General features: G+C 39.3%; 1 protein-coding gene across 3 annotated transcripts in view; it reads left to right on the top strand.

Moving 5' to 3' along the window:
• The window catches only part of LOC140200830 (protein phosphatase 3 catalytic subunit alpha-like), a 422,916-nt gene that overhangs the window by 298,020 nt on the left and 101,387 nt on the right, over window positions 1–23,509 (top strand). For all 3 annotated transcript variants that reach the window (XM_072264453.1, XM_072264455.1, XM_072264454.1), the window contains 3 exons: window positions 10,569–10,693; window positions 14,873–14,984; window positions 18,412–18,557. In XM_072264453.1, the coding sequence (XP_072120554.1) occupies window positions 10,569–10,693; window positions 14,873–14,984; window positions 18,412–18,557 (383 nt within the window). The remainder of the gene's footprint in view (window positions 1–10,568; window positions 10,694–14,872; window positions 14,985–18,411; window positions 18,558–23,509) is intronic.

The raw sequence follows: 23,509 nt of genomic DNA, 5'->3' as shown, positions 1-23,509 counted from the left end.
GATATAAATGGCCATGAGTACCCTCAGTGTAACTGCTCAATCTTGAAAGACTAGTTCACTTCCTTGGTTATTCTCCACAGTGAGTTTAGCTGTAAATACTCACTATTTGAGTAGTGGGTTCCCCCCCTGCCAAGGAGAAGATACTTCCAGCTAATAAAATCATTTAAAACACAGTTCATTTATTTACAGTGATACATGTTTAAATCCAAACATTCTTAAAACATGTTTAAAACCACAGAGGATTTCTATCTTAAACATTTCCAAATTACAAACCATACCTAAAACACAAAGGATTTCCAAAACATATACAATTTCTATAAGCTAAAAATACATACCAGTGATGCAGACGAATGGATTGTAGCTCACCCCATGTTTTTCCCATTCTTCTTGATGTTGCTTATTCCATTCCTAATAAGCCCGAACTGCTCACTGCATTCTTACAGTTCTTTGCCACTTCGGTGACTTCACGCATGTGTGATATTTCCTCAGATATTCTTTTTACACAAACAGTTTACAGTCATACCACCCTGCAAAAACTCATTTCAGGGAGGTCGCAACATCAATTTGTGGCTGACTCCCAGAACTTCTGGGAGAGGTGGGATGTCTGCAATAGAGTAGCTCCTTAGCAGCTAGCCAGCTAGTTTAAATAATGTTAGCTATGCTAATGAACAAATGACACCTGTTAAACTTAACTCAATATGTCCTTTACAGTCTTAACCCACCATGGGCAATAGAAAAGTCACTGTTGCAAACAGTGCAGCGAGCAACACTGTCATTATTTTTTACCCCTATTAGGCAGGGGTACACTTTAGTGTAATCTGGGGTGACGTACGTTTTATATTTTCTTTTTTTGGAACACGCTGCCATGGCGCTTGCTCTCTCTCTCTCTCTCTCTCTCCCCCTCTTGCTCTCTCTCTCTCTCTCTCCCCCCCCCTTGCGCGCTCTCTCTCTCTCTCTCTCACACACACATGCTCTCTCTTGCTCTCTCTCTCTCTCTGGTCACTCTCTCACTCTCTCTCACGCTCTCTCTTGCTCTCTCGTGCTCGCTGTCTCACTCTCACGCTCTCTCTTTCTCTCTCTTGCTCTCACGCTCTCTCGCTCGCTCTCAAAAAATTGATTTCTAGAATATTGTATATAATTTGCGGGCATCAGGGAGCCACTATTAATATGCGGGAGACTCTCAGAACTTCTGGGAGAGGTGGGATGTCTGGGTTTAAAAGCTTCTTGGATACGTGGTTCCCAGCCATCCACAATTAATGTTGTGAAGCTAACTTTTTTGAGTACATAAAGCTCTCAACTTTATTACAGCTATATAAGGCCTTAGTTAGACCCCACTTGGAGTACTGTGTTCATTTCTGGTCACCTCATTACAAGAAGGATGTGGATGCTATAGAGAGAGTGTAGAGGAGGTGTACAAGGATACTGCCTGGATTGGAAAGCATTGCTTATGAGAATAGGTTGAGTGAACTTGGCCTTTTCTCCTTGGAGCGACGGAGGATGAGAGGTGACCTGATAGATGTGTACAAGATGATGAGAGGCATTGATCATGTGGATAGCCAGAAGCTTTTTCTCAGGGCTGAAATGGCTAACACGAAGGCGCATATTTTTAAGGTGCTTGGAAGTAAGTACAAGGGGGATCTCAGAGATAAGTTTTTCACACAGAGAGTGGTGGGTGCATGGAATGCACTGACAGTGAAGGTGGTAGAGGCGGATACAATAGGGTCTTTTAAGAGACTCTTAGATGGGTACATGGTTCTTCAAAAAATAGAGGACTAGGGAAATTCTAGGTAGTTTCTAGAGTAGGTCACATGGTCAGCACAACATTGCGGGCTGAAGGGCCTGTAATGTGCTGTAGATTTTCCATGTTGCTATGATTGTCTTCATCTGGTCTGCAGGCTCCTTGAATAAGCAACTCAGTCTGCATTGTCTGTTTTGAAACAAAGCCAAAATAAATAACCTGTTATCATACATTGCCCCTCTGGAGCAGCAATAACTAGGTGTAGTGACCAACATCCTACTTTCTGTAGATGATGTGTCTGTTATATACAGAGCTTAATTGCAGAGCTGCTGTATAGGCAGTGCTTGTTTTAACCAAACCGATTACTGCTTTCCATTTACTTCAAATTCCAAGACTGGCTCCTGTTTACAACCAGAAGCTAAACAACTATAGCTGTTAGTTTACCTTGTGCTCTTTGATCTTTACAGGTGGCACCTGTGGTGTTTAGAAAGCCAAGTTTGAGAACAGCAAGAGCCCTACTGGCCTAGAAAGCAAATATCCATTTATCCGTTTCAGAATAAAAACATTGGATGAGGCTATTCTCAGGTCTGTTGCTGTACTTTCGGGACCTAGAGCTGCTCAGGATTGTACTAAAGATTATCCATTTTCTCTTTACTGTAAATCAGCAGCTTTTCTCCAGCCATGTGCTAGCCTTTTGGTGAATCCTGCAATGGATGTTAGAATAAACAGGTTGAAAGCTGGTGCAACACACACAAAATGCTGGAAGAACTCAGCAAGTCAGGAAGCATATATGGTGTAAAATAAAGCAGTCTATGTTTCAGATCAAGACCCTTTATCAGGACAGATAGATGTGTTCATCCTGAGACAGCACCTCTTGTAGAAGTCACAATGGTGGTGAGAGCTGTATCTGTGATAGGACTGGCTGAATTCATCGGTCTTGTGTAGCCACTGTGTTTTAGAGTTTCCATACAAGGGTGTCCTGCAACCTTCAGTATGCTTTTGGCAATAACAATACACTAGCTTTCAGATGCATTGCTATGCTTTGTTCTATCAGATCTAGCTGTACGTTTGCTGCACAAATGGGCCAGAAACCTGAGTCATCAACTACATCATTAGCAGGTAGCTTTTTATCACTCAGTTGCTTTTCTGTGATGATTTTAATGCAGTGACTATAGGAAGAAAGCTTTAGGACTATAATCAGAAAACCAGTCATTGACCTGGATGATAAAAGTACTTGTGGTCATATGCCAGCTAGATGTTGAGTGACTAGAATCCTAGTTTTGGTTTCGGGCAGAGTTCACATCTGACACCTGCAAAGTGAGGCATCTGAAGCCTGTGTGTAGTCATTGGTTGCCTGCACAACTGAAAAAACTTGCGGTCCTCACAAAGTAACATGCTCAACTCCGGTACAGTGCAGTTAACTTTCCTTCAGCAGAGGGGCCCAGTGACCCTGGCTGTGTAGGTGACAAACTGTGCGGGAAATATTTTGTGAAGCAAGACATTGAAAAGATTGAATGCAAATTATCTCAGATGGGATTATTTTTTACTTTAGAAGGATCCATCTGGATCTAAAATGTGTACTCCTTATCACTTTTGACCCAGTTAGATAATTGTCAAACCTTGGGTTAAACTGTGAACTTGCAAAATTACTTCCTTTATTGGCTGAAATATAATTGCCCAAAAATGTTCATTCCTGTCAGCCTCTGAAATGACTGCTTTTGACTTCAATTGACCTGAATTTCAGACCCAGTATAATGAGCTAATGAAATCAAATAGTCTTTATTGCAGCTAGGAATAACCATTTAGAAAAGAGATAAAATTGTCAGTCAATATATACATATTTATTATAAGCATTATCTTATATAGAATCAAATAGAACTTCAAAAATAAATCTTGATGATTAAAAGAATAGAAACTTTATCTAAGTTAACTTTATTTTTCCAGCAGGACTCGTGTATTCTTGTAGATGTTCCTGGTGATGGACCAATTTAAGCACATATGATTGGCTGAATTTTCCACAGCAGCATAAGTGTGCAAGCAGCGTGAGCAGTAACAAAGTCTGTAGACCTGTGGTTTACAGATGGCATATTGGCTTCTACATCTAAGTATGAAACCATCTTTTCTAAAAATAACATGCTAAATATCTTCAGCAGTAGGAATTCACCTTATGCGGTGGAATGTTTGATTGCAGCTGTGGGCTGCTGTAGATGTTATTTGACAGTCATGTGCCTTCTCTATTTTGTTTCATTTTCTACTGGTTTGAACTTTAATTCTCTCGAATAACTTTGAAAGTATGCGTCCATGTTAGTTAGGATAAAATAATGTTCACCTTTGTCCTGTATTAAATATTCATCTAAATATTTGAAATATAATTGGGTGCCTCTCAGCAAAGTAGTTTCTAAACTGAAATCACCGTAAGTCATTGCATACAGATAAAAAATCTGTGTCACAACATTGGATTACTTCACTGGATTTATCCAAGCAGAAGAAAGTTGTTATTTTTAAGAAAGTTTACTTTGAAGCTGCAGAGTACCCGTATAAATGTGTGGCATGGCCATTGCACATTACACATTGTGCCAATGACCACTGTAGTTGTAGACTGGCACCTGCAACTTCAGTGGCTCAAGTTCAGCTGTACTACTGAACCAAAAGTGTCTTGTTCCCTTCGTTGGCAGTGAGATGCACAAAGAAGAAGATAAGTTATCTGAGACTGAGATTGACGGCTAATAGTTGGAAATCCAGTCAGAGGTATTGGGAGTGTGGTTGAGGGTGGCTATCTGGGGTTTGGTGTCCATTGAGAGATTTGTGACAATGTGAATTAATTTTCACAGCAATGCTTTAAGAACGCATTTCATAACACATAACATTACATGATGCACAAATGATATTGCGCCAGGCATGCAAGCAAAGCTTATTCAGAAAGTCAGAAGGCATGGGATCCAGGGAAGTTTGGCCAGATGGATTTAGAATTGGCTTGCCTGCAGAAGGCAAAGGGTGGTGGTGGAGGGTACATTCAGATTGGAGGGTTGTGACTAGTGGTGTCCCACAAGGATCAGTTCTGGGACCGCTACTTTTTGTGATTTTTATTAACGACCTGAATGTGGGGGTAGAAGGGTGGGTTGGCAAGTTTGCAGATGACACAAAGGTTGGTTGTGTTGTAAATAGTGTAGAGGATTGTTGAAGATTTCAGGGAGACGTTGATAGGATTCAGAAGTGGGCTGAGAAGTGGTAGATGGAGTTCAGAGCGGAGAAGTGTGAGGTGGTACACTTTGGAAGGACAAACTCCAAGACAGAGTACAAAGTAAATGGCAGGATACTTGGTAGTGTGGAGGAGCAGAGGGATCTCGGGGTACATGTCCACAGATCCCTGAAAGTTGCCTCACAGGTAGATAGGGTAGTTAAGAAAGCTTATGGGGTGTTAGCCTTCATAAGTTGAGGGATAGAGTTTAAGAGTTGCGAGGTAGGAAATGATGCCGCTCTATAAAACTCTAGTTAGGCCACACTTGGAATACTGTGTCCAGTTCTGGTCACCTCACTATAGGAAGAATGTGGAAGCATTGGAAAGAGTACAGAGGAGATTTACCTGCCTGGTTTAGAGAGTATGCATTATGATCAGAGAGAAGGAGGACGAGAGGAGACATGATAGAGGTATACAAGATATTAAGAGGAATAGATAAAGTGGACAGTCAGCGCCTCTTCCCCAGGGCACCACTGCTTAGTACAAGAGGACATGGCTTTAAGGTAGGGGCTGGAAAGTTCAAGGGGGATATTAGAGGAAGGTTTTTTTACTCGGAGAGTGGCTGGTGCATGGAATGCACTGCCTGAGTCAGTGGTGGAGGCAGATACACTAGTGAAATTTAAGAGACTACTAGACAGGCATATGGAGGAATTTAAGGTGGGGGGTTATATGGGAGGCAGGGTTTAAGGGTCGGCACAACGTTGTAGGCCGAAGGGCCTGTACTGTGCTGTACTATTCTATGTTCTAAAGCTCAAAGAAAAGCTTGTTTTAAATTTCTTGAGTGACACAAAACAACCAGGAAGCGACTATTATTGTATTTCTTTCTGTCCAAATGCATTTTAAATTGCAATCAAATTTCTATTATTTGTCTTTTCTTCAAACATCTCAAAGACACAGAATAGAATATGTGGTTGAAGACTAAATCAATCAATGTATGACTTGCCAGTGTTTGCATACTGAAGGAAATAATGCATACACAGTGGCATGCACAAGTTTGGGCACCCCGGTCAAAATTTCTGTTACTGTGAATAGTTAAGTGAGTAGAAGATGAACTGATCTCCAAAAGTCATAAAGTTAAAGATGAAACATTCTTTTCAACATTTTAGGCAAGATTAGTGCATTATTTTTGTTTTGTACAATTTTAGAGTGAAAAAAAGGAAAGGAGCACCATGCAGAAGTTTGGGCACCCCAAGAGATTTGAGCTCTCAGATAACTTCTAGCAAGGTCTCAGACTTTAAATAGCTTGTTAAGGCAATGGCTTGTTCACAATTATCATTAGGAAAGGCCAGGTGATGCAAATTTCAAAGCTTTATAAATACCCTGACGTTTGTAGTGTAATTAAGAAATGGCAGTTGACAGGAATGGTGGAGGTCAAGTTGAGGTCTGGAAGACCAAGAAAACTTTCTGAGAGAACTGCTCGTAGGATTGCAAGAAAGACAAACAAAACCCCCTTTTGACTGCAAAAGACCTTCAGGAAGATTTAGCAGACTCTGGAGTGGTGGTGCACTGTTCTACTGTGCAGCGACACCTGCACAAATGTGACCTTCATGGAAGAGTCATCAAAAGAAAACCTGTCCTGCATCCTCACCACAATATTCAGCATCCGAAGTTTGCAAAGGAACATCTAAACAAGCCTCTAAACACTCAGGTTGGAGGAACAACACCTTATATTCTGTCTGGGTAGCCTCCAACCTGATGGCATAAACATCGACTTCTCTAACTTCTGCTAATGCCCCACCTCCCCCTCGTACCCCATCTGTTATTTATTTTTATACACACATTCTTTCTCTCACTCTCTTTTTTCTCCCTCTGTCCCTCTGACTATACCCCTTGCCCATCCTCTGGGTTCCCCCCCCCCCCGTCTTTCTCCCCGGACCTCCCGTCCCATGATCCTCTCGTATCCCCTTTGCCAATCACCTGTCCAGATCTTGGCTCCACCCCTCCCCCTCCTGTCTTCCCCTATAATTTTGAATCTCCCCCTCCCCCTCCCACTTTCAAATCTCTTACTAACTCTTCCTTCAGTTAGTCCCGACGAAGGATCTCGGCCTGAAACGTCGACTGTACCTCTTCCTAGAGATGCTGCCTGGCCTGCTGCGTTCACCAGCAACTTTGATGTGTGTTGCTTGAATTTCCAGCATCTGCAGAATTCCTGTTGTTTGCGTATCTAAACAAGCCTGATGCATTTTGGAAACAAGTCCTGCAGACTGATGAAGTTAAAATAGAACTTTTTGGCCGCAATGAGCAAAGGTATGTTTGGAGAAAAAAGGGTGCAGAATTTCATGAAAAGAACACCTCTCCAACTGTTAAGCACAGGAGTGGATCGATCATGCCAAAGCAGGCAGTGGCACGGGGAACATTTCACTGGTAAAGGAAAGAATGAATTCAATTAGATACCAGCAAATTCTGGAAGCAAACATCACACCGTCTGTAAAAAAGCTGAAGATGAAAAGAAGATGGCTTCTACAACAGGATAATGATCCTAAACACACCACAAAATCCACAATGGACTACCTCAAGAGGCGCAAGCTGAAGATTTTGCCATGGCCCTCACAGTCCCTGACCTAAACATCATCAAGAATCTGTGGATCAACCTCAAAAGAGCAGTGCATGTAAGACGGCCCAAGAATCTCACAGAACTAGAAGCCTTTTGCAAGGAAGAATGGGCGAAAATTCCTCAAACAAGAATTGAAAGACTCTTAGCTGGCTACCTAAAGCGTTTACAAACTGTGGTACTTGCCAAAGGGGGTGTTACTAAGTACTGACCATGCAGGGTGCCCAAACTTTTGCTTCGGGCCCTTTTCCTTTTTCCGTTACTTTGAAACTGTAAAAGATAGAAATAAAAAAGTAATTTTGCTTTAAATATTAAAGAAATGTGTCATCTTTAACTTTATGCCTTTTGGAAATCAGGTCATTTTTTACTTGCTTAGCTATTCACAGTGACAGAAATTTTGACCAGGGGTGGGGGGGCAAACTTTTGCATGCCACTGTATTATAGCCTCGATATGTAGTCTGTGGCAAGCGCTGACCTCAAGGAGCTGGCTGCTGCTGTGTGGATGTTCCATTTAGGAACGCCGGTTGCTTTCAGGTTGTTGTCTGGCATCTGGAAAATGCAATGTTTCTCAAGATGACTGAGCTGTGATTCACATTGAAGAATTCGCACAGAACTCAACCAAAGAGGAAATGCAAAAGTACTATCTATTATGTCACAGACTACAAAATACTCATGCAAACTTTTTTTTTCAAATTCCTTATATATTGCAGTATTTATCTGAAGTAACACAATTACAAAGCTTTTATAGGGCTCTTGAGTTTGTTGACCACTAGTTATGACTCAATAAATGTTCCTTCATAGCCTGTGCAACAGAAGTTACAACAGTCATGAGATTACTTTGGAAATACATGATCTATTTCATCAATTTAACTTGATTTCCCTTGATCACAGTGAAGAAGACTACAAAACTATCCATACTTTGGAGGCACTGCATCACGGACTATCTCTTAAATTGCTACCTGAAATTAGAAATATTCCAAAATTGTTATCAATTTAGTAGAGTAATGAGTATGGATGTCCATGGTTTATTGTTATTATCGGAACAAAATCCAAGACTTTTGTCTTCATTGTGAATCATTGCTCCTCCTATTAAAATAGTGCTAGTATTTCTGTGAGTGACCACAGGTCATGGAATGATCTCCCTTCAAACCTATTGGAAGCAGATAGCACCATTACGTTCAAATTAGTTTGAATTTTTTTTTCAGAAAGCAAGGGCAGAATTGAAACTCAGCAAGTAATAAATGTGGCATGCTTGGCAGGGAAAGATGAGGATGGACCAATGGCTCTCAAAGCCACCTCCCAGGTTTTTCTCCGGTCATGTTTTGGGTCTGTTGCAGTTGTCATCTGTTGCCCTTACAGGACTCCAGAGGCAATGGTGCGGGGCATGAAGAGAAGCCATTGCAGGAGATTTTCTGTCTATGACTGATTAGGTAAGAGTTCAACCATACTAAAGCGGACCCACTCAGCTGGCAGCTGAAGAGAGGTAATTGGTAAAAATGGCATCAGCAATCAATGTATTCAGAATCTTATGTTATCATTAACAAAATTAGCATAGCTGAAAACAATTTTAGCAAATGCAGTTCAATATGCTGATTTCTCTCTGTATGATTTTTGGGTGATGTTATTATGAATTTGTATACTGATATAACAAATCTTAAACACAGTTTACAAGGAATCACTTCTGATATTTTATGATCTATTTTCACAGGTTGTTGAACTTTTATTTTCACACCAAATGAGTACACTCTATATATTAAACTATGCATTGAAACTATTTGAACTAACATCTATATTTTAGACTGTCTTGAAACTTAAGATTTTGTTTTCAGATCTTCTTATATATTTGATATTTTATGCTTTAATCCCTTTGTTACAATTCTAGATTGGTTATTTATCAATGGTTGATTAGAATTATTATGCAGATGAGTTAACACAACAAATAGAACCAGATTTAGGCCATTCAACTCTTCAAACCTACCCCTAAAAAAAGATCATTATTGATCTTATACTTTGACATCAATTTATCCTTATTTAATTTGAATGTCCAAGAATCACCAGATCTCGGTCCTGCGTATACTCACTGACTTGGCATCCAGCTCCTTATCCTAAGATTATGAGTCCAGAAGACACCCATAAAAGGAATCAGAGCTCCAGTTCAAACATTGTGAAACTACTTTAGAATTTACCCTTAAAGTAAAATAAAGTCCACCTTTCTACAGTTTCTCCTCATGGACAGTTTTCTCATCCCAGGATTGAATTAACGAATCTTTGTCACAAAGCCTGTAGGGCAAGAATACCCTGTATTAAATAAGGAGAGGAAAATTGTTTGCAGTACTTCAGATGTGAAATCATTAAAGCAGTGTATAGCAAAATGTCCTTATACTCCAAGTGCCTTGTAATGAAGGCTGTTGTAACATTTGCTCTACACATTCTCACTCCCAGCTGTTGCTTAATGTGATGCCAGGACACTATTTTTGATTTTTAAAAAATCAGATTGGCTTTGTGAGTTTTTTGTCAAAATGCCAAATTTTCCCCAAGATGTTAGCTGGTCTCCTTACCAATTTAGGTCGAGCTTGGTGAACTACTGAAAAGCCCAAAATTGTCAAGTTATTTTTTAAAATGTAAGACTGTTTCATTAGTATTTTAGCAAGGTACAGAACATCAATTTATATCATGCAATTAGATATATGGATAAATAAACATTTCATCTTTTCATAAACAAGAAAATCTGCAGATGCTGGAAATCCAAGCCACACACGCAAAATGCTGCAGTCCTGATGAAGGGTCTCGGCCTGAAATGTCAACTGTACTCTCTTCCAGAGATGCTACCTGGCCTGCTGAGTTCCTCCAGCATTTGGTGTGTGTTGCTTTCATCTTTTCATGATGGAATACAAAGAATAAGTGTTGAAGTTAAAAACTGAACAATTGAAAGGATCGACTGTCTAGTTTTAACTAACTTTATTGAAGTTATAAATTATTACTGAATTGAAAAGTGTTATAGATTCACCTAGTTAAGTAAAATCCTGTGTTTTGTTTCCTAGTTTGTGGAGACATTCATGGTCAATTCTTTGACTTAATGAAGCTCTTTGAAGTGGGTGGGTCACCAGCCACTACTCGCTACCTCTTTCTGGGAGACTATGTGGACAGGGGCTACTTCAGTATTGAGGCAAGTACTCTGTGCCCAGGAAAACAATGAATAGCATGAAATTAATGTTATGTATTTACATGTACACAAACGTACACCTCCTTCACAAACAAATAAAATATATTGTGTTAAAAATATTGGACAGTCAATTTCATCAAGTATCATTAAGGTTGCTCCAGTTCATTAATTTTATTATGAACTATATATTTTGATAAAGCTTTGAAATTCTGCCCTTTTTTCTATCATCATTGTTTTGGCTCAAGGATGTACTCATGCTTTTTTCTCATCAAATTAATAGTTGTATGTTTCAGCCAGTGAAGGTTTAAGATTACTCCCTTGAGCACACTGAATATTCCTGACTCTCGTGTTGACAGAATTTGTTCATTCTGAATTACATTTTTTGTTCAACCATCTGTGATCAAAATCTGCTTTTGTCAATTTAAAATAAATAAATTCTTTCTGAACTTCTTTATTACTTTTATGGTCTGATCCCCTCTACCATCAGATTTCTGAATGCACATTGAACCCATGAACACTAGCTCACTACATTTTTGCCACTACTTATATAATTTAATTCTCTCTCTCTCTCTCTCTCTCTCTCTCTCTATATATATATATATATATATATATATATATCTATATCTATCTCATAATCTCATGTACTGCTGCTGCATAATAACAACAAATTTCACAAGGTATGCTGATGATATTAAACCTGATTCTGATTCTAATCTGTAAATATAGCCCCTTGCACTTGAGCTCAGTACATGGTAGAACAGGTTATTAGGCTTGATTTATTCAAGATCTTTTCATTTTAATTGCAGATAGGAATCGCGGAACTACTGAGTAAAGTGAATCGTTGAATTATTTTCTCAGTTTCATGAAGGGATGCGTCAGAATCATACTTCAGATAGTCTTTAGATAGGAAATTTCCACTGAAATAATTCCATATTTGTGTGGTGTGTGTAGTACTGGAAAAATAACCCAAAAGTTTATGAGTTCATATCAATTGAGGCAAATTTTTGAAATTATACTTGATAAAGAAGTCGTCTATCTCATTTACACTTGATACTATAGATTATTACATAAATGGTTCACTTTTATTCTTCAGGAAACAAAACAAACCATCCATGAATGGTGGTAGCAGGGAGGGTGGCACTGTTGCTCTCTAGGGCGTTGAAATTAATGGTTTGATGAGCTCCTTGTGTTAAATAAATTATAAAGCCATTAGAGTAAAATCTGCCTTCCACGTAATCCCAGCACACTACCTGACGATTGAAGACATCTCTGCCACTGTAGCTCATTTAGCCATCCAGAATAAATATGACTGCAATCTCATGCTTTTATAGTTGACATTATGGCCCCTGACAGGATGCCCCAAGCCACTCAGCCGTAAGTAATAATCCCCGACTTCAGAAGTAGGAAAAAAGGTAGACAAGATGCAAGCATGTTGAGTTCAATTAATTTCCTACAACCACCTCATTAACAAATGATGTCTACAATTTGAGAGCTACCTCAAGAGCTAGCCTAAGATTTGAAAAAAAATCTCCGAGTCTCATCTATTGACAAAATAGCACAGTTGCATTAATAAGATTGTATCTATCACTGGCTCCCTAGGACCATCAAATGACACTGTCAGACTGTCACATGAACAGCCTAAACCTACAGATCTCTGGGCATGATCCAGTAGGTTCGTAAAACCTGATTCAAATCTCTTGTTTTTGCATTAAACAAAAGCCAAGGACCCTATGTGCTGAACAAAAATTCAAATCAAACTGCAGGTGCTGGTAATCTGAACTAATTAATATTTCAGATCAAAGACCTTTCATCAGATGCTGTCTGATCTGCAGAGTATTTACAGCAATTTTTGGTTTATTTCAAGCCTGCTGAACAATGAACATTAATTCACCATAGTGATCATAATTCACTATCTCTTTTCCAGTGGTGAATTAATATTCTATGATAAAAACAATTTTTCAGAAGCACTGTGAAAAGCAAGGACAGAGAACAGGTATTAGGTGACCTACATTTTTCTCCATCATGTAGCTTCACCCAGAGGCAAAACCTAAGCTGCCAAACTGAATCCGAGTCAGCTGCCAAATGAACCAGTGCAATAATCTACTTAAACTCAGATAAACACAACATTTGCCAACACATCTGTCCAAAGCAGTTTTGGTGCAACTGCGCAGACCGGGTGGGGTGGGGTGGGGGGCGGGAGCACCCTTGTTTCTGCAAAGAATACATGTGATCTGAAGTTACAGGGGCATTAAAAAGTAGCTTCAGCAGTTTAGAAATAGAGCAAGTACCTCTATCTGTCAGGATCATCAGCAATTAGAGTTGGGGGCTGATTGTGGGAACGATATCGTGGGTGGGGATTAGAATGGATAGGGGTTTTACTGACTCACTGGGAGGTTTCCTTTAGTTCCCAGAAGATCCTGCAGAGGAGTCACTTCTGTGTAAATTTATTTTGGGCGAATAAGCAAGCAGGCACTGCTCATCAAATTCTGACCATTGTCTTTTTAGGTGACTTGAGTCCTTCAGTTTGGGGACAGCCTTGAATCTAATCATTGTAGGTCAGGTACACACAGCTAGATTAGGGAATGCATGGGAATAGGGCATCATATACAATGCTTGCTTCACATTGGATTATGAGCCATCCTGTTTAATCTGAGACTGTTGGCAACTCTGTCAGCATTATCAGAACTCAGCATTACCAAAGTCTGCAATTTAATATTGCTGTTTCTTGAAACTAGCAGACCAATCACAGAAAACTGAGGTGTTTGCCAGGAGCAATATTCGTCAGATTGAAGTACCAACTAAGCAAATAGCAGAATGACCATTTACAGAGATTGTTTATCCCACGCAGACCATAAGTAAATAGTTCGACGTCAAAAGGAAAGCAGAGACTTGATGAGCATTTCCTTTCTAAATCATAATAGGTCCCTGCATGAGTCCAAATAGACCTGTATATCTTATAGCATTTCCAATGACTGCAATCTTAATTGAATGTATCAATATTATAGATGCTAGGCTGAGACAAATACAGAATTCTCTTTAATGAGTGATCCCATAGAATCCATCCTCTATCTAAAATTTTATTAGAATTTTTTGGGAAAATTTATGATAGACCTGGATGATTGCGATTGCAAATGTGTCAATTAATCCAGGGGAAGGCAGTCAGCTTGCTCAGAGACCATAGCTCTAGACTTAATACCCTTCACACCAATAGTATATAGCTGAAGTACGCAAACTTTCCCTCTGAATCAGCTAAATATTATTATTTGAACAAAATATTGTTAGCTACAAACTATAAAAACAAGGTGAACAAAGGCAACAAACAGTTAATTTTGGACACCTGTAACCTCCAAAATTTCCTCCAAACAATATTAGTCACTGGATTGATTTCCCAATCTAATATTACAGGGCTACAGTTATTCAGGAGGAAGGCTGAACACAGTGGCCTTTCAGTCAATTAGGAATGGACAGTACATTGGACCTAATCAGCGACATGGCATTCCATTAATTATTTTTCAAGCCTGAATCTTTCTGTTTAGTCTACATCATAACAGCTGGTATATTATTAATATGACAAGTTGAAGCATTTTTTTTGAAATTATGTCTTAATAATTTAGCAACACCTTTTTAGGTGTATATACTGCTCTGACAAGATATTTAAAATGTCTCATATTTACATAATGTGTCATGTGAGATAAATTATGTCATGCACTAACAATCAAACAACAGAATGCAAACAAAATGTTTTTTTTGTGACAGTGGGTAACATGGAAAGACAATGTAGAGGATTAATATTTACGAGTTCAGAGTAGTGGCTTGGGAGAATAGGGAAGGACGGACATTAATGAGCAGTAATATATTATTACTGTGTTACTTTGAACATTGGTTACATTGAATCCTATCTTATTGCAACACATTCTAAAAAGTGCTGGAACAATTTAGTGAGTTAAATCCTTATCAGTAAATAAATCATTGTAATATGTTTAGTAGCAAAATGACATTTGCAAATGTTATGCAATAGAGTATGAACATTATTAGAAATGCTGACAACATGCAGTGATCAAGGTTGATGCGACAGTGCCATTCACTATGTGTTGCTTATTGTCATTATATTTGAGCAATTAAGAATATTACCTTGCATATCACATTTTAAAATGATTTTGTATGTTATTTATTTCTATGCAGTGTGTTTTGTATCTGTGGTCGTTGAAAATTCTGTATCCAAAGACACTGTTTTTACTCCGTGGAAACCACGAATGTAGACATTTGACAGAATATTTCACTTTCAAACAAGAATGTAAGTATCGTTATACTATGATACATTTTCAGAAATTAACATCTGTTTTTTGTCATTTCTTTACATTTGATGTTTGTAGTATTTCCATCTCTGGCCCTTAGATCTCCTTCACAATAAGTGCTAAGATGCCTAGCTACTCTTTCAATCTTACAAATCCATCTGCTGTGCTGTTAAAATCACAAATTCAGGCTTTGAAATATTCATATTGCACATAACATAAATTGGGAATCTAAAACAAACATACATACTTCAAGGTGATATTTTATAGAAATAATTCAGTGTGAGAATTCTATCTCCTTACTCGCATGTTATTTACTTTGCAGGTAATATGATTAGTGTGACTATTAGAGTGTATATTGGTAATGAATGGAGAGTTCTTGTCAAAATTTTTGACCTTGTTATATTTTTGTTTTTGATAACGTGAGGCCAATTATTACAAAACTACACACTTAAGTAATAAACAGCAATATGACAAAAGATTAATGGGTGAAGTAAATCCACTTATCTATCTATCTATATCTCTATCAGTTGACTGAGTACAATGCGGAATAGGCCCTTCTAGCCCTTTGAGCAACACGACCCAGGTTGAACCCAAGCTTGATTATAGGACAATTTATAACGACCAATTAACCTACTAACTAGTACGTCTTTGGACTGATGGAGGCAACCAGAGCAACCAGAGGAAGCCCACGTGGTCACAGGGAGAACGCAAAAATTCCTTACAGATAGCAGCAGGGTTTGAACTTTGGTTGCTGGTACGGTAAAGCTTTGAGATAACCACTATACTACCACTGCGCCAGTTCATTGATTAAAGAACAAAACTAAAAAGTATTTTTATTATTTATGATAATTTGTTTTCATCCTTATTACACAATTATTTACTTCTTCATTTTATGATATTAACATTTCAATTTTCTATTCAAAATAAAAATGTTGCATTCCTAAGTTCACTTAGTGAGCCTTCGTTAACTTTTTTTTATTGTTTGATTCACAGCAACTTTCTTTCCTATTGCTCAAAATTTTTCTGATCCTAACAAATTTGATTTGTCAGTGTTATGATAATGTGTAAAAAGATCTTACATTAAAAATCAATTTCAATTCAATAAAAGCTTAAAAATCGTGGAATGAATAACAACAAAGTAAATGTATTGGTAGTGGAAATCATATTAATTTATGGTCCAAAACAATCATATATGGGAGCATGATTGAAAGCATTATAAAATATGTGCATATTAATTAAAGATTATCTATTCATGAGACTTTTTCTGTACTTAAATAAGTGGTATTGAAAAGTGTAATTTTGATTTTCTAACTAAATTTGTTCCAATTATTCTCATTTGTGAATGCATTATTACTATTACAAGATTAGCATTTTCTGAATTGGAAAATGTTTTTAATCTTTCTTTAAGGATAGTTTTTCAGGTGAAAATTATTGTGAGTATGAAAATTAGCTAAAGTAACATACATTAAGTTATTATCTTATTTTATGCTGGAAAATATTTCAGCATTTCTCATTAACAATAGATAAGGTGAGAAAGGGAAATAGGAATGGGGAATGTTGAAGTGGGGGGAGGAATGCCATCCCCTTCTCTTAATTCCTCTGTCTCTGCCGCACCTGCTCTCAGGATGTGTTTTTTTCATTCCAGAACGAAGGAGATGTTCTTCTTCAAAGAAATGGGTTTCCCTTCCTCCAGCATCAATGCTGCCCTCAGCCGCAGTCCTTCCATTTCATGCACATCTGCCTTTACCCCATCCTCATGCCACCCCACCAGGGATAGTGTTCCTCTTATCCTCACCAGCCTCCGCATCCAGCACATAATTCTCCATAACCTCCACCATCTTCAACAGGATCCCACCACTAAGCACATCTTTCCCTACACCCCCTCCATCTTCTGCTTCACTCAGGAATTGCTTCCTATGTGACTCGCTTGTCCATTTGTCCCTCCTCACTGATCTCCCTTCTGGTACTTATCCTTGCAATCGGAACAAGTGCAACACCTGAACCTACACCTCCACCCTCACCACCATTCAGGGCCTTGAACAGTCCTTCCAGATTGGGCAACACTCCGGTAATGCCTCCTCCCCTCTTCACCATTCCCATTCCCAGTTCCCTCTCTCACTTTATCTACTTACATGCCCACCACCTCCCTCTGGTGCTCCTCCTGCTTTTCTTTCTTCCATGGCCTTCTGTCCTCTCCTATCAGATTCCCCCTTCTCTAGCCCTGAATCTCTTTCACCAACCAACTTCCCGCCTCTTTACTTCACCCATTCCCCTCCCGGTTTAAGCTATCACCTTGGGTTTCATCCTCCCCTCCCCCCACCTTCTTACTTTGACTCCTCATCCTTTTAACTACAGTCCTGAAAAGGGTCTCGGCCCAAAACGTTGATTGTTTACTTTTTCCCATAGATGCTGCCTGGCCTGCTAAGTTCCTCCAACACTTTGTGTGTTTTGTTAAAATTGGTTATGGAGAATACGTCTGTACTTTATATAGAAGTTACTCTAATCCTTTCCAAAGATCACAATTTTATAAATCATATTTGAGATGCAGATATCAGAGAAATTATGATCAAATTAAAAGTAATTAGTTTGGGTTTTGACAGTGATGGTATCTGTGGCTATGAACGTGAAGTGTGGCATGGTAGAATTGTTTTTGGAATAAAAGAAGACTGAATAAATATATCATCTTGAGAAAACTAAATATTTAGAACTAATAGTTCTGACAGAATAATTCAAAGTTACAAAATGTTTTTTAAAATGTTATGTCAGTTCCTCAGTTCTCCTGAATAATGTGATGTCTTGTTGAAGTATGGTTCTAATAACAAACTGTATATTGCAGGCCATTATCTATAAACTCATCTAGAAAATGAATGTTGGCAGACTGTTTGAATTTGGCCTGGTTCAGGTTAGACCTCATTCAATGTGCTCACAAGAGAACTTGCATCGGGGGTTGCTGAGAGGTATTGCATACTTTCTCTCTCATATTATTAAAGAATGTTGTGGTGCTGAGGTAGATGATGGGTGGCCATTTACAGTGGGGAATTAACCTCCCAACCTACATGTCTTCGAAATGTGAGCCCAGGGGACTTTCAGGAAATCGACACAGTCATGGGGAGAAAGTGCAAACTCAGCACAGACCTCACTGGAGGCCAGGATGCTCATTGGAGCTTTGATGCAACAGATTTACTAGTTTTGCTGCCTATCTTCATTAATAGCATCTATTTTCCGTACTCAAAAGGTCCTTTTGGTCCATGGGATGGGCAATTCACTGCTTTGGATTATCATTTGGTGCTGAAGTTAAAAATTGTCCTCAAGGTGACTGATGCAACATCTTATAAAACATTATAGATTGTCATGATAGTTTATTATCATATTTCAAAAATATAAAATTTTCATTATATTAAAATCAGGTGGACCTTTTCTCCTCAGGTAAAATCAAGTATTCAGAACAGATATATGATGCATGTATGGAAGCCTTCGACTGCCTACCCCTCGCAGCACTGATGAACCAACAATTTCTTTGTGTACACGGAGGCCTTTCCCCTGAAATACACACCCTGGATGATATAAAAAAGGCGAGTTCTTCATTGTTTTCTTTAATACTTCAGAATGTGACAATTTCCCAGTTGACGTTACAAATCAACAACTTGCAATAAGAAACACAAAATAGAAATTGAGATGTGATTTGATTGTGTAGAGAAAGTGCACCAGTTAACCAGCCAGATAAGTAACAGATGAATCTCTTTTAATTTGTATAGGATTAGATACAGGAACAGTGTAATAATTTGAAGTCAATAAAGTTGAGGACTGAAGTCAGCAATTTTAAAAACGAGTTGATCCTGTTTAATCAAGCTGCAGTCCTACTCCCACACTGGTCACACTGTTTGTTCCACTCCCATCAGGGAGGAGGCTACGTAGCATCTACAGCCAGACCACCAGACTCAAAAGCAATTACTTTCCCCAAGCAGTAAGGTTGATCAACACCTCCACTCACTAACCACTACTTTATCACTTCCTGTCAGTCACCTTATGTACAGACATTCTTGTGCCTAGCATCTCTTTATGAACATACAATCAATCTATGTATACAATCTATCCAGTGTATTTGTATGCATTGTGTTCTTCATCTGTTTTTTTGTGCTGCACTGGATCCACAGAAATAATTACTTCATTCTCCTTTACTGTGAATTGGAAATGACATTAAACAATTTTGAATCTTGAATCAAACCAATCAAGAGATTAATTTCAGAATAAGAATATAATAAAGAGATGTATCTGGACTTGGCTTGCAGACAGGGTAAACTTGTAGGCATAGGACAATTCATTTGGAGTACAGGACATCTCAAAGAGAATAGAATAATAACCCCTGTCCACAAAAGAAGCGTCATGGTTTGATAATTCCTGCTCCTGTCTACTAGCCAGTACCTCCTGCTAAGTATTGCCAGTTTGAGGTCTGTGACGGTATGGTGCTTCCTATGGTTGAATTGCACACACAAAGAATGGCTACTCTTGTATGAAAATTTGAGAAAACAAACCTGTTAAGGAATTGTCACAGAGAAGCATCTAAGTAGTAGAAGAAAATATGGTGGTAGTAGTGCTGCTGGTTCTGATCTGGATCAGAAACTTTCAGTGAGTGGACTTGGTTTTGGGAGTTTTTATCTAGAGTCTCCCCAGCAGTTAGGTGAGAGAAGCTATTGAACACAAGAAGAATGGAGAGTTAACCAAGGTACTAAAATAGCAGCATTATAATGCTACGATTCGAACTTGAGACAAAATATTAATGCAAGAACGAACTTGGAAAGAGAAACTAGGAAGGAAAGGGCTGAGAGTGAAATGATAGTGCTCAGAGAAATTATTTTAAAATACCGAAAGGCTCAGTACATTAAATGTTATTTAAGTAACATAGTTAAATATTCACAGTAGTGCTTTGCTGCCATTGCTTCACTTGTGCATTATACCTCATATTATTCCCAATATTTTGTTCAGCATTGCATTTTAGCTTTGTTTCCAACACAATTTCTTTGACATTCACATTCAAAAATGTATTCACACACAGAGAGTGATAGGTGTGTGGAATGCACTGCCAGCGATGGTAGTGGAGGTGGATACAATAGGGTCTTTTAAGAGATTCTTAGATAGGTGCATGGAGTTTAGAAAAATAGAGGGCTATGCGGTAGGGTAATTCTAGGCAGTTTCTAGATAGGTTACTTGCTCGGCACAACATTGAGGGCCGAAGGGCCTGTAATGTGCTGTGGATTTCTAAATGGTTCACTGGATTTACATTTGTTCACCCCACTGGATGAAAAACTGCATTATGAACAATGAAGTCACTGTATTAGATCAGAGAGTAAGCAAGAAAATAATTGTCTCTCAAAGCAGGGAGCCCTGGGCAATGATGTGCCCTAAGGCCAACAGTCATTCTTTTTACTCACATAGGAAATTCCAGAATAGTAACATAGGGTATTAGAAGCTTTGCATGGAACATAGAACAGTACAGCACAGGAACAGGCTCATTGGCTTACAATGTTGTGCCAAACCAATTAAATTAGTAATTAAATGGCTAACTAAACTACTCTCTCCTACCTACAGAATGTCCATATCCTTCCGTTTTCCTCACATTAACGTGCCTACCTGAACACCTCTGAGAAGTCCCTAATGCAATTGCCTCTACCACCTCCCCGGGCAGCACATTACAGGCAGTCACCAGTCTGTGTAAAAAAACTTTCCCCTCACATCTCCTTTGAAATTAACCCCTCTCACCTAAATACATGTCCTCTGATATCAGACAATTCAACCCTGAGAAAAAGATACTGTCTGTCCACTCTATCTATGCCTTGCATATAAACCTCTATCAGATCTCCCCTCAGCATCTGCCATTTCAGAGCAAACAACCCAAGTTTGTTCAACCTCTCATTATAGCACATGCCCTCTAATCCAGGCAGCATCCTCTCCAAAGCCTCAACATCCTTCCATATTAGGGTGATCATAATCGGTAAGCATGCCATGCACTTTCTTAATTTCAGTTTGGCATTCAACACTATTGGCCCACAGATCTTGGTGAACAAATTCCTACTCCTCGGTCTAAATACGCCTCTGTGCAACTGGGTGTTGAACTTCCTAATCAACAGACCTCCGATAGTCAGGATGCACAATGGCTCCTCCCTCCTCATCATCCGTAGCAGGGGTGCTACACAGGGCTGTGTGCTGAGCCCACTGCAGTACACTCTGCTCACACACGACTGCGTGGCCAAGCACCCGAGTAATCACAGTGTCAAGTTCACCGATGACATGACAGTGATGGGGCTCATCACCAACAATGATCAGACGGCCTACAGAGGGGAGTTAGAAGAGCTCGAGGCCTGATGCCAGGCAAATAATCTTTTCCTCAACGTCAACAACACAAAGGAGATGGTTACTGACTTCAGGAAAACTTGAACCACTTACCCACTCTTTTCACCCATGGCACAGCAGTGAAAACTGTGAGCAGTTTCAAACTCCTGAGAATGCTTATCTCGTGATTGCAGAACACATCCTACACAATCAAGAAAGGTCACCAGTGTCTCTACTTTCTGAAGAGGCTGAAAAGAGCTGGACTATGCACATCAATACTCACAACCTTCCCCAGTAAAGAGCATTCTAACATGCTGTATCACGACATGGTATGGAAACTGCACAGCAGCGGACAGGAGGGTTCTGCGACGGGTGGTCAGAACAGCCCAAAACATCACCGGCACAAGTTTACCTGCCATCAAGGACTTATCTGCAGATGGGTGCTGGAAAAAAGCCAGCAACATCATGAAGGATCGCACCCACCCTGCTCAAGGACTATTTGTCTCACTCTCATCAGGGAGGAAGCTGCATAACATCCACACCAGGACCATCAGGCTCAAATACAGTGACTTTCCCCAAGTAGTAAAGCTGATCAACACCTCCACCCACAAAGCCACCCCACCACTATCATTTCCTGTCAGTGTCACCTTGTACTCCTGTACCTAGCATCATTTACATACATATAATCAATCTATGTATGTAAGTTATCTTGCATGTTTATAATTATTGATTTTTTTATTATTGTGTTCATTATCTTACTTTTTTATATACGCTGTATCGGATCCACAGTAACAATTATTTTGTTTTCCTTTACACTTATGAATTGGAAATGACATTAAACAAACTTGAATCTTAGCTACCCTATCGTTCTGTGTAACACTTTCAGGGAGCTATGAATTTGGGCCTCATGATCCCTCTGCTCTTCAAAACTGTTAAGTGTCTTCCTTTAACAGTGTACTGTCTCTTTACATTTGACCTACCAAGGTGCAACAGAACCAATCTTTTCATCATCTGCAAAATTACTAACCCACCCATCCACATTTTCATTCAGGTCATTTATATACATAACAAACAGTAGAGGGCGCAGTACAGATCCTGGTGGAACACTACTGATCACAGGCCTCCAGCTAGAATAAGTCCCTTTGACAAAATACACTCTTCTATGGGCAAACCAGTTCTGAATCCAAATGGCCAATTCACTATGGATCCTATGTATCTTAATCTTCTGGATAAGCCTCCCATGAGAGACCGTGTCAAACACCATACTAAAATAAAATGTAGACAATGTTTGTAGCTCTACCTTCATCAATCATCTTTGTCATCTAGTCAAAAAATTCAATTAAGTTAGTAAGGCACGATTTGCTCCATATAAAGCCATGCTGGCTCTCCCTAATTAGGCTACAGTTTAACAAATGCTCACAATTTGTATCCTTAAGAGTTCTTTCCAGTAACTTCTCTACTACTGACGTGAGACTGACGGGTCTGTAGATTACAGGATCATCCCTGGTTCCCTTCGTCAATAATGGGGAACAACATTAGCTACTCTCCAGTCTTCCAGTCTAGAAAGGACACGAAGACATTGGTCAAGGGCCCAGCAACTCTTCTCTTGCCTCTCTCAATAACCTGGGATATATCCCATCAGGCCCTGGGGACTTATCCACCTTAATTCTCTTTAAGAGACCAAACACTACCCTCTCCTTTGCCACAAAATGTCCTAGTATATTAATACACTTGGCACTAATCTCCCTATCCTCCACGTCCTTCTCCTGGGTAAGTACTGATGTAAAGTACTCATTAAGGACCTCACGCACATCCTCCACATCCAAGCAAATGTTCTCCCTTTATCCTTGATTGGTGTTACCCTCTCCCTAGTTATCCTCTTGCTCTTGATGTATGTCTTGCCCATTCCTGTCCCTCTCTCAACCGTCTCTGTAATGACCACAACATCATAATTTTATGTACTGATCAATGCTCTAAATTCATGACCTTTACCCATAATATTCGGAGCATTAAAATACACAAACTTCAAACTATCCATTCTATCATATCTATTACTTTGCTCCTGCCTTTTTCTTTTGGCCCTGACATCTATCTTCCTCTCCTCAACTTTCTGACTTGGTGCACTGTTTCCCACCCCACCCTCCGCCAAACAAATTTAAACCCTCCGAGAGGCACCAGTGAACCTCCTGGCCAGGGT

The sequence above is a fragment of the Mobula birostris genome, chromosome 7 (genome assembly GCF_030028105.1).
Source record: "Mobula birostris isolate sMobBir1 chromosome 7, sMobBir1.hap1, whole genome shotgun sequence".
NCBI classification, from domain to species: Eukaryota; Metazoa; Chordata; class Chondrichthyes; order Myliobatiformes; family Myliobatidae; genus Mobula; species Mobula birostris.
Note: the sequence above shows the minus strand (reverse complement) of the source record. Positions and strands in the feature narration are given on the sequence as shown.